The sequence below is a fragment of the Centruroides sculpturatus genome, unplaced genomic scaffold (genome assembly GCF_000671375.1).
Source record: "Centruroides sculpturatus isolate CEXI.00-Female unplaced genomic scaffold, Cexi_2.0 scaffold126, whole genome shotgun sequence".
NCBI classification, from domain to species: Eukaryota; Metazoa; Arthropoda; class Arachnida; order Scorpiones; family Buthidae; genus Centruroides; species Centruroides sculpturatus.
Window position 1 is genome coordinate 811859 of NW_019384298.1, and position 12767 is coordinate 824625.

General features: G+C 26.5%; 1 protein-coding gene across 1 annotated transcript in view; it reads right to left on the reverse strand.

Moving 5' to 3' along the window:
* Positions 1-9909: 9909 nt before the first annotated feature.
* Positions 9910-12767, reverse strand: part of LOC111630540 — a 111895-nt gene continuing 109037 nt past the window's right edge. Inside the window, exons 3-4 of the mRNA XM_023374685.1 lie at positions 11200-11568; positions 9910-11110 (exon numbers count right to left, since the gene is read on the reverse strand). Coding sequence (XP_023230453.1) covers positions 10764-11110; positions 11200-11568 — 716 coding nt within the window. The 3' untranslated portion in view covers positions 9910-10763. The remainder of the gene's footprint in view (positions 11111-11199; positions 11569-12767) is intronic.

The following is a 12767-nucleotide window of genomic DNA, read 5'->3' on the forward strand; positions in this document are numbered from 1 at the left end:
AAAGAAAAAAAAAGTAGATTCAGCTTTAACATACTGCATAAAAGCAATATCATTTAATATTCTAACCGACATATCATTTTTAACATTCGAAGTAATAAATTCCAACAATTTATCATTTATATAGAAAATATTCAATGTACGAATAAAGAATTAAATAAGTAAATATTTTCAAGTAAAATGCTAATATTATGTATTTTTCGCTTGGTACATGAATAACTTTAGTATATTTAAATGTAAGATTTTTATATTATGTTATAGAAGTTTATTAATGTAAATATTTATTATATTTTTAGATATTATTATCTACTTATTAATTATAACATAGCTCTCATATTTACAATTAATAAAAAATATGTATGCATTAATTCATACATAAAGTACAAATTTATGTATTTTATCTTAATATAGACTGTTATATGAATAATTTTGGCATATTTAAATGTAAAATTTTTATATTAAACTATAGAGCTTTCTGCATTAATATAATTTTATATTTTTATTGTTTTCTCAAGCATCATTCTGTATTCAGATTTAATGAAAAAATCTATATATTAATTTCATTATTATAGAAAGAAAATGTGCAGAATAAATATTTTAAGCATTTATTCAGGACTTAATTTTTTCTAATGCATCTTACATTAATAAATAGAAAAATAACTTTATAAATATTTAATAGCTACATTCGATGTTTTTATGATACTACACAAGAGAATATTTATTACAAGTTTAACATAATCGACAAAGAACCATTAATTCAAGAATAATTCCTAAATTTAGATGCATTTTTGGAAGCAAGTGAATTACTTATGTAATTTATGATACACAAGCGCTATCAATAAAAAATTATAAAGCTTAAATTCTATATTATAAAGCGGTAAAGATGTTAATACAATGGAGGGGTTTGTGTGCTCTTTAATTCCGACGATAATCGAATGAATGAAACTGAAATCTACGGCTGTACTGTACGTGGGCTATGAAAGTTTAGAATTACATGAGAACGAAAAGACACCTTTGCAGTAACGAGATAATGTCTGTAGTCAGAATATTACTCTCTTCTCGTAAATTACTCGTTTTAATCCGCTTTAATTAATTTTCTTTTCTCAGTCACGAAAACACATGCTACCCCTAGGATTAATTACATGAAAATTACTTCATATACAATTCATCGACTGATGAAATTAAAAATGGAAAATTTTAATTTTCTACTTTCGTAAGGAAACTCGATCGACGACATGTCTCTTGTAATTTTTAAAACAAAATTTTCATATTATATATTTTAAAAAGGTAAAAGCAATTAAATTTATCTTGTTTTAACAGATAATTGGAAATTATTAACGCCTCCAAAGAAATATCCTTCGCATCATAAAATTGTGAGTTATCATTTTTATCACTCCTTTGGGTTTCCTGTTTCTAAAATTTTTCTGATAAAATAATAGTTAGTATAATCTTGAGAATAAAACTGAGAAGAATTATAGCAGAGAGTAACTCGGTATTATTTATTTTATCAAATAAATAGTATCGAAGCTTTCTTCCTAATAATAATTGAATGTAAAATCGTGTCTTTTCAGTAATCGCCTTAACGTAATCAGATATGCTATTGAATTAATGTAGCTGAAAACTCAGAAAAGACATTTAATATTTATTTTCTAAAATAGGAGAAAAAATTCATTTTAAAACTTGCTGAATGCATATTTGAAAAAAAAAATTAAAACAATTTATCGTAATAATTAATGTTTAAAAGCAATTTTAAGTGATAAAAGAGTAAATAATATCATAAATTAACATATTTTTCCAGTTTAACAATATATAATATTTGATTAAAAATTGAATTATTTTGAAATTAATTAAGAAAAGGGATTAAAGTGGAGTGTATATTTTATAAATGAATAATTAAAAGTGTGTATAAATATATTTATATCTTTAAATGGAAGATCAAAAACTAATTTTTGAAATTATTTTTGTCTAAGATGAAACCACAAATATTTCAATTGTATTTTTTCTTTTCCCTCTCTTCTTCTTCTTCTTCTTCTTTTAGCATTTAAATTAAAGTTTTGAATAATCGTCCGAATGTAATATGAAAACAAGAAATCTAATAAATAGCGAGGACAATAAATGTCACTTTTACACATTATCTTCATAATTTTAAAAGAATTTTTAAAAAACTTTCTAAATGTACCGTTAATATTAAAGCTCAGGGTATAATGTGGAATATTTATGCTTTAATTTTGATAAACAGAATGTTTTAATAATTGAATAAAAGTATATTTTGGATAAAAATGATGGATTTTACTGCATTGATTATAGGTTATTTTATTATCTTTCAATCCTCTGAAATATTTCAATCTGTATAATCAGTTCACATAAACATTATATAACATATTTAATAATAATACTGTCAAAATATAAATCCCGAAAGACGACCGAACATTTTTTCCTTAAAAAAGTAATAGAAAAATCGGATAAAAAGAAATATAGGTACTATTTTCTTTTATACATCTGTATATCAAATGTTTCATGCCACTAGCACCGTATATAAAAATGGAGATTCAGCATCACATAGTAAATACTAGTGCAAAGTATCAAAGAAAAAAAAAGTAGATTCAGCTTTAACATACTGCATAAAAGCAATATCATTTAATATTCTAACCGACATATCATTTTTAACATTCGAAGTAATAAATTCCAACAATTTATCATTTATATAGAAAATATTCAATGTACGAATAAAGAATTAAATAAGTAAATATTTTCAAGTAAAATGCTAATATTATGTATTTTTCGCTTGGTACATGAATAACTTTAGTNAAGTTTTGAATAATCGTCCGAATGTAATATGAAAACAAGAAATCTAATAAATAGCGAGGACAATAAATGTCACTTTTACACATTATCTTCATAATTTTAAAAGAATTTTTAAAAAACTTTCTAAATGTACCGTTAATATTAAAGCTCAGGTTGCACTTTTCTTTCATAACAATTTTTCTTGGATTATTTTTTAATATAAAAAAATTGTATTTTTTAGCTGTTTAACCAAACTTTCGAACTTTAAGTAAACGCACGTTTTTAATCAATTAATTAATTTTCTAATTCAGAACACTAATTAAAGAAGGAATTTTATGAAATAAAAAAAAAAGAGAGAGAAAGAAAGGAAAAAACAGAAATCAAATATCTAAAAATTTCGGGATTACTTTACTTTCTTAATCTGAATTTTAAAATTTCAATAAGAAAATTAATATAAAACGACAATCATTTCTCCGTTTTATGAAATATTTCATCTCATAACGAGAGAGATGAGATTAAAGAAAAATAAATTAAAACTGTCACATATCAAACAAAAGCAATTTTAATTAAAAAATTATTCTAAGACATACAAAATTGGTTTCTCTGCATTAAAAAGCGGAACTCGAGAAAAGTTGTAATTAAATTCTACGGTATTTTTACCAATCCATTTTATGACATTAAAAGACTAAAAGTATAAATAATCACCTTTGTGTAGGTAGATTGGTCGAATGCACGTGAGAAGAATTCGTAAAATTAGTTTAGTCAGAATATAAGGACATAAAAGCAGTTTTGTAACGTGTTTCGGACACTTACTAGTTCGAGGATGGAATGTCCAAGCACAAAGTGATGACGATTTATATGCAGAACACGCAAACTAGTATGTTTTATATATATATACTGTACATAAAGAAAGCTGGTATTAGAAAAATGAGTATTTTCACGTGAAATACGTTCATCAAATATATGCATAAAATAAAAAGATTCCTTCAAACGTAAAATTGAAGTTTAGTTTACAAAGAAACAAGATGTTTGATATAACCAAAATGTATTCATTTCCAACCATTTAAAAAAATCATCTGAAAGTCAAATTAGTCAACTTTTTAAAGTATCTCTTTCATAAACATAGACCTTTTAATAAAATTTCCTTTTTAAATATTAAAATCTTTTTCTAAGAAGAAAGAAAAAGAAGTAGGAGGAGAAGGAGGAGGAGGAGGGGGAAAAAGAGCGCATTATTATATACCTGATTATAATTTGGCATATTAGGAGAAACATTTTTTATTCTAGGCCATTCTTCTTGATTACTGGATCCATATTCTAAATGAAATGATCAATGTAAAAACTTTTTAATAATGGTGTAATAATAGATAAAGAAAATGAACTATTATAGAGATGTGATGGAAATATATCTGTCAACTGGTGTGCGAGCATGAATGGATGTGGTCGACAAAATCGAGTACATCCCATTGTCCTTAATTTTACTAAGTACTATATCTTCATCATTTTAATGGAGAGTTGGCAACTAAAGCCGCCAAAATCAGCTTAGTATGCTTAAGTATTAAGCATGACATTCAATTTTTTTGTAAAAAAAATTATACCAAGCGCATTAATTCATTAAAGCTATAATTATAAAGGTTACTACCGAGTAAAACTATTTTTATGTAATAATTTTAGATCAGACAACCTAGGTACATGCAACTGACTAAAAAAGTGTTCAAGTATTATATTTCTACGCCTTGTAGCAATTTTCGTCTGCACCGAGATAAAAAAAAATATAAATACACATATATATAAATATGTTATAAAAATCAAAATTAATAAAGTTTTTTTTATTACTTTAGTAAGCAAACTTTTAAAAGAGATTCAAAGTAATTTTTAATACTTATATCTAAAGAAAAGCTTTAAAGAAATGCTGTTGTACGATGTAAATATTTGCCAATCACCCGATTCACTATCCCAAGTGATGCTGCTCTATCGTTCGGAAGAACTATTTACAGAACAAGTACATATTTATCTTGTAAGCTGAGGATTGGTGAAAATAAAATTTGCTATGAAGAGAAAAAAATCATTTTTTTTTCGATCAGCAGTTGATTTACAGGAATGAGGGGATACTATGTAAAGTGACAGGGAGTGTGTTCACTGTTTGGTTCAGAAAACACAGAACCACTGAACCATTAGAAAATATTTCTGGATGGCTGATGTCACCGGTCTCCTGGAATAAATCCAAGTGACTCTGGACCATAACATAATAAAGACTCTTATATCTATTCCAACGAACGTCAGAATGATTGGAAAAGAAATTATCGTTGGATACTTTCTTCTTACTAGAAGTAAAAGAATATTCCGATAAATTCTTCTTCCGATGATTCTTTAAATTGTATTTAGGAATTTGAATACACTAATGTTAACTGATTATTTTTTGCAGAGATTTTCCACAAAAGTATCCGAATTACTCTACTATAATAAAAGCAATAAAAATTTGTATTTACGCTAAAATTCTAAAAACTGACTCAACTTTAAGTAATTAACAATTTAAAGTGATTTATGTGCGTATTATTATTTTGCAGTGCTCGAAAATTATTAAAGTTTTGATTAGATTTTAACATGTTTTCAAGGCATATCTTATTATAATCATGTTACAAAGTTTAAAATCTGTCAGTTTAATAAATAATATTAATTTCGAAAACATTAAATTGATTAATTAAAAGTGACGTCTTTTGTCAAACTGTTGGTCAATCTTCTAAACTGCTATTTTTAGAAAATATCCTATAATATCCATTTCACTTGCAATTTTATTTTTTTTTTGTTTCAGTCTAAAAGTGCTAACATTTATCATGGTGTAAGGATTTAATCTTTTGTTTAAAAGAAGGTTATTTTTTACTAAACAAGGAGAAAGATGATGGGAGAATTGTGGATTACTTACAGAAGGTCATTAAAATCTTCACTACTAGAGTTCTTTATCGCAGAAGATTTATTATAACTATTTTTTCTTTTATTACGCTATTATTCAACTATATAAAAATATGTGTGGGAAATTTACAAATGTTTTAAGTGTATTTAGTTTCCAATGGAGTGCGTTTACACGACAATACATTGTGTCACACTATCTCGTTAATGTCAAAGCGCTTGCACTTTTTCTCCCTCTTCTCAAAATCAAAATTCATCCAATATTAGAATAAGGATTATAAATTTTCTCTACGTGATTATGTTAAGGTTTGTTTAATATTTTTAATATCTGAGTATGTCTGTAATGTGACAAAAATCATAAATTATTTTGGATTACAGAGGCTAATGTTGATAGATGTGTAGTATTATATGCAATAGTCTTAAAAGCAATAGATTTTAATGAAACTAATTACAAAGCACGTTCATTGGACTATTTTTGGCATTAACCTAAATCATGACAGTTACTTACAAGTAATTTCCATTATCATTGCATATAGGTGAGTTATAGTATTGCATCTCATGATTTATGCTTCACTAAGCAAGGATCATGTTTGAATATCCTCTAGTGAATTCTGCTTAATAATTAACAATATTTAACACTTTCAAGCATATTGTTGCAAATAATTCGTTTAAAATATCCGGTAACACTTCCAATTATCTGTTAGGACTTTCAGATGACATTTTAAGACTTGTACAATTTCCCGCTTAGAATTATCTTGAAAATGCTCTATACAGATCTGACTCGTAATTTATTACACTAATAAAATGTATTTCGGTCTCAGATATAAAACACTGTCCTTTAGTTGTAAAATTTAATTTCCATTATTACCTGACATTCAGCAGTAATGGCATTCTGTACTAACATATGAGGTGAAATTTATTACATGTGACATCAGACTCCGTGATACGAATTACCTTATTACTTAGGAGTTTAGAATATCCTCCACTAGCAATTAACAATAAAGATGATAGAGATTAGCGTAAAAATGACATTAATAATTTATATTAACACTGTTTAAAGCAAAAAATATATATAAATACACTGATCCACTTTAAACAGTATTTACAAATAAATTTTTATTCTTTTATCAATAGAAAATACGAAAACTGTAAAGGTTGCTTCTCCTCATAACATATTTCTTATGCAGGGATGCCAACATTCGTTTTGTTACAGTCTTATGGAAAATTTTCTGTACAATTTATTTAAACAGAAGTTTAAAAAAAACTTTTAATTATAATAATGCTAATTTAAATGATGTAGCTGACACTATTTTAATATTATTAAACAAATTTAATAATATTACGAATAGCGTACGTTAAATTTTAAAGTGTAAAACTGATTATAAAATCAAATTATATGATCTTATAAACGAATTTTATCAATTAATATTACAAACAGACTTTTATAATTTAATTTTATGCCGAATGCTATATTTCCTTGTTAATATTCTATATTTACATATAATTATTGATAGAATTAATGAGGAACCATTTTACTTAAAAAATACTTCTTATCTGATAATTAGTTTATAGGACAAATATTAGGATTTGCATAATTAATTCAAACATTCGCAAGCTAAATATATTAATACATCAACCTAATAAATATTGTAAACGTTATGCATTTGTTTTGTTTTAATATGTTTCGTACGATACTTTTTATGAGTTTACACTTGAATTATTAAATTTTATTTATTTTATTACATTGCTGTTATTAATAAGGAATAATTTGTTAGCATAAAATCTATATAATTTATCCATAACACCCTTAAATCTTTATTTATTTTAATTAAATTTAATAAAAATGAAATATGAAAGTCAGTAAATAATAATACTTTTTTTATATTTTATATGTTTATAGAATTGAATTACGTTTATGTTCATTTATAAATATAATTTATAGTAAAGAAAGATTTCATATTTTAATGGCTAATATGTAAAGCAATATTAATTTTTTCCTTGTAAATTTAGTTTCATAAACAAGTATCATGCAACAAAGCAATTTTCACGTTTATTATATCAACCAATATCCAGTACTACAAATAATCATTTTCTTTTTTCTATTATTGATTGAGGCGCAGCAAAAACATTTTCATTTTATATAAATCTAGGTTTTCATAAACTTTTTCCAATCGTTGAAAAAGAACAATATTGACTTTGGGATCTATATTGCATAAAGGACTTTTACGAACAGTTAATTTAAAATATATATATATTTTTTCTTTGTCTCTAAATCAAAACAATAAGTGACACTCTAATTAAAACGGATCTATAAGTTTCGATATGAAAAAAATTGATAGGATTATAATATTTTATACTAATTTTTAATGATTTTATCTTAATTAAATTGAAAATATATGTACTATTCATTTATCAGAAGCTTAATTATAAGTTTCAAATAGTTTTCTAGTTCAAGTTAACTGCACCTCACAAGATTTTTGCGCTATTCGTTCCTCTTCGATAGTACTCCGGAGACTTCGATTGACCTCTGGTCTAGAATCTGTCACATAAATTTCATAGACAATGGGACACTGACAGACTTACTATCTTCTTCTAACCGAGCTTGGACCAAAAGGCATCCAAGTGGAAAATGACTGACCCGCCAAGAAATAAAGCTGTACAGTGGTATACTCCATTCAAACAACTATTAGTTACAGGTGAAGTACAAGTTATAGGATACAATTTTCCTTATTTTTATCCAATTTATTATATTACGAAAATTTTGTATAATATTTAAAGTTTGTAGTTTATTTTATAATAAAAATATAGTTTTTTTACAGCTGTAAAAAAGTATATAAATTATGTAAAGCACGTAAAATTCAATCGAATTTTCCTCAAAAAAGATCGAAAATTGAAACAAGAAATGTCGATATAAATTTAAAAGTCTGTATACTTTAAACTCATATTACTTTATATAATACGCACTGATGTGTTACACAACTTAGATAGTAATAATTATACACTATTTGTAATTTAAATAATAAATTCATTTTTCTAATTATATATTCATATTATAGAGAAGAGAAATAATTATTTTATTTACAGAAGTTATCAATATTTGTTAATTTTTAGTATCACCTAGACTATTGTAACATGAGAGCAATCAAGAACCAAGAGACATTCTTAACATACCATCAGCGAAAATGTGTGTTAAAGAGCAAGAGAATTACTATTCTACTTGAAATAGTAATTTTAATTTCTGACGAGTGAATAGTAAATTAGACATATGTAAATACGGCGAGTCCATCAAACACTAGAAAGCGTTAAGTTTGTAATTAAAATTTACTATCTTCGTAGTTCTGTCGGTGTAATCTCATTAAAATAGTCCTTGAAGTACGGCAACAGGCTTAATACAAAGTCTAAGTATACCGACGTGCAGCTGTTAACGCTGCTCGTTGTCTCATATAATAGTAATTCCTGACACATTCCACCATGAACTGTCTTTCTACATAACTTTATAACTAAACAAATATAAAGAGACAACTTATATTCGTTTCATAATGCATCTACAGAATATCTTTAAAAATAAATGATTTTATATATATTTATTTTTATTTGATATGGATACAGAGAATAGATTTTATTTTCTATCTCGTTAATTCTTTCTATAAAGAACTCTTAGACAATATAGAAATAAGCGATATTAATGTTTGAGTAGATAAACGGATTTCTTGTCCAGAGATATTATTTTTAAGAGGAATATACCCTAAAAACTCTTATATCAAGCACTTTTCTAAAGTAGTTTAATATAATCTTCTGTCACAAATAATCACGATGTTTTCATGTTGTATTCCAAATTGCTGTCTTAACTTAATCTCAATTGATACAATTGATTTCACGCGTCACAACGTATCTACACTTAAATATCCTACTAAAAAGACGTATCTGATAGAATGGTATTGTTAAAATTTTAATTAAATATTTTGTTTTTCAAAAACATTATTAGATAAACAAAAATTTAATTAAACATTTGAAACCGTGTCTATACGAATTGATGAAAATATTTGAAATTTTTAACTACAGACGAAAATAAAAGGTTACTTTAAATAATTAAGCAGAACGTTTCCAAATTCAAATATTAAGTACAAAGTAAATAGAGAGATGGCTTTTTTCCTCTGTAGAAATTAATAAATTTACCTTGTTGTTTTCAGCTAAACTGACAAATTGAACGTAGAAAAATGATCGATATAGATATGCCATATGATATAACATCGCTGAAAGCTATAAAGGACTTTTATTGTTATTATGCCATTCAAGAAAAACACTTAACTTAATCAGCTGTCTATTAAATATTTCAAGAATTTTTTTCCCATTTTTTAGTAAAATATAATCAGTGTGCAGCTGTATTTTAACACATAGAATGCTATAAATGATTAAACACTTTCATTTTCTGACAGTGGCGTCATGGTGTGGTAGTTAGTCCCATTAAAAATTCGGGAACGGCCACCTTTAACGTTAAATTGTCGCAAGATACACGCAAGCGATCCATCACTTGTGAGAGAAGTGCTGTCAAAAACGATACGCTCGTACACGAAAGCAAAATAGGCAGCTATCTTCTTGTTGTTTTTTTTATAACTAAATCGTTCAAAGGTATAAATTTAAAAGCAGTTGTTGACTGTGACATTTATGGAGAAAATAAAAATAGAATAATTTCATTTTTAAATAATATTAATTATTCGAATTTATTTCGTAATGATATTTCCTTCCATCTAAAATTGGAGAAATAAACAAGTTAATCTCCTTTTTTTACTTGATGTGTGCTTTCCAGCAATACATCACTTGCTTTTATAATCCAATACATTGCTTCCTTGCAATATATTTTGTCAGAGAATTCGATATCCCAGTTTTTCTTCGACAAAATTTCATCCCTTTTGTGGATTTTCGAAGTATTAAACCCATTGCAAACTTGCCAACTTTTGGGGTTATGGTTTTTCTGAATGGAATAGACATTTATAGATGCGGTTTTCAAAAATTCTTTTTAACTATCTTAATTAAATAATTCGAAATCTTGATAAAATTTAGGTTGCTTAAAACTAAAACTAATAGAAATAAAGTTTCGTATGATTTAAAAAGTTACCTGGGTAATAGATCATGCGTCTTTGTAGTTGGAAATTTGTACCCGGTATTGAAAGAATGCATTCGAACGTAACTGGTTGACCAGAGGGAAATTCTCTATCCCGAATATCTTGGGATATTTGGATTGTAAATGCTCCGTTTTTTTGATGTACAATTGTCTGTGTGGAACTGATAGGTCTTGGATCATCGGCCTCTGTGCGACGATACATAGACACTCTCGGTAATGGATAGACGCGATCTGCTTCACATGTGAACTTCGCCATTCCCGGAGCAAATTTTGTGAAGTTAAAGTCGAAAATTCTTGGCGGAGCTATAAAAAAAACCCGATTTTTTTGGTATTATCCACTCTATGATGACCTCTGAATTAATAAATAAACAAATAATAATAGTAATACTCACCGTAGACAATCATAATTTGGTCCTCCGAATCTTGATTACTAAGTGATCCCACGTGGCAAGAGTACCTGCCACTAAGATCTGTTGTGGGTCTGAGAATGTTCAACGCTCTGTACTTGGTGTAGCCATTGGACGGTGAAACTTTGTAATCCATGTTCAAACGACCCTGAAGACGACGAGACGCATGCCGGGAATCAAGTTCCGGTATCCATTGGTAGATAGGTTCTGGATCGTCATTCAGAAACCATTTGACGACTAAGCGGTCATCGTCAGTGGTAAGTGTGTACTCACAATCGAGGACAACAGAGTCTTCAGTGCCATTCTGCACCCATCGAGGCACAGATAGACGTGTTATTTCTACCGGTGTCACATCTGGAAAGATAACAGGACTTTTATGTTACGTTTCTCTTCTATTTTTTCCTTCCCTATTCTGAAATATTGAAATTTACTTTCATATAAAAATCGATATTACAACATTAATTTTTCTTATACAATAATACAACATCTAAGTTAATTTTACACGAAATAAACGAACAAAAATATACACAAAACGTAGCATTAATAAACAATAGAGAACTCTTCTAACGCTCCTTAACTTTAATTAAATAAATTAATTAAACACAATGAAATAATTCCGAATGAAACTACTGAATGAAAAAGCTAACTCTTTCTCTAGAATTTTATATATTTTAAGTTATTAGAAATACTGTTTACAAATAATAGAAGAAAAAGGTAAATTATAAGTTGTATTTTTAGGTTGCAATAAAACTCTATCATTTTTATCGCGAGAAAAAATAGAACTGAATGCTTTCATTGGTGTTGGTAGAAAGTATAGACATGAATCACAGTCGAGAATTATTGTGCTCACTCCTTCTACAAAAATTATTTACAACCAAAAATTCCTCTACCTACAAGAATTATGGAACACACTGGAAACATTCCTGGAATTCCAAATGGAAAATTAGAAGCGGCCGAGTGGAAAATGAAAGATGCGTTTTTTTTCCTACAAAATAAACTGATGCAATTATATTTTAAAGTGATACAAGAAATTATTTTTATATCGAAACTGTTTCAATTTCCAAATAACATAAAAGAAAATGTTTAGAAGTGTTTATAACATACTTTCTATACGTTAGTTATATTTAAATTATAATTGCTATATTAAAGCAAATCACTATGCTTTTTTTATTATTTAAGCAACTTTAGTTCATTATATTTACTGGATAATAAAATTTTTACTTTATTATCCATTAAAGCCTGTTATAAAATTAAAATTAAAATGAATGTTTCTATAAAAGAGTTGATGAAATATTTAATATTCGAGTGTTAAATAAAATCTTTATAGTTTTTTTTGTATTAATTAAAATATGATATTGTTTCAACACTTTTTAAGTTCATTACTTTTATTTATTTAAGATTGCAAGCAAGCTTTTATGTATAAATTGATTCCATTAAATCTTTCATGCAAACAGATTTTTTTTGTCATATACATCTTTTATTTCCCTTTCATATAAGTTTATTTTTATTTAATAATTGTATAAAATTCATCACAAACAATAGAAGAATCAACT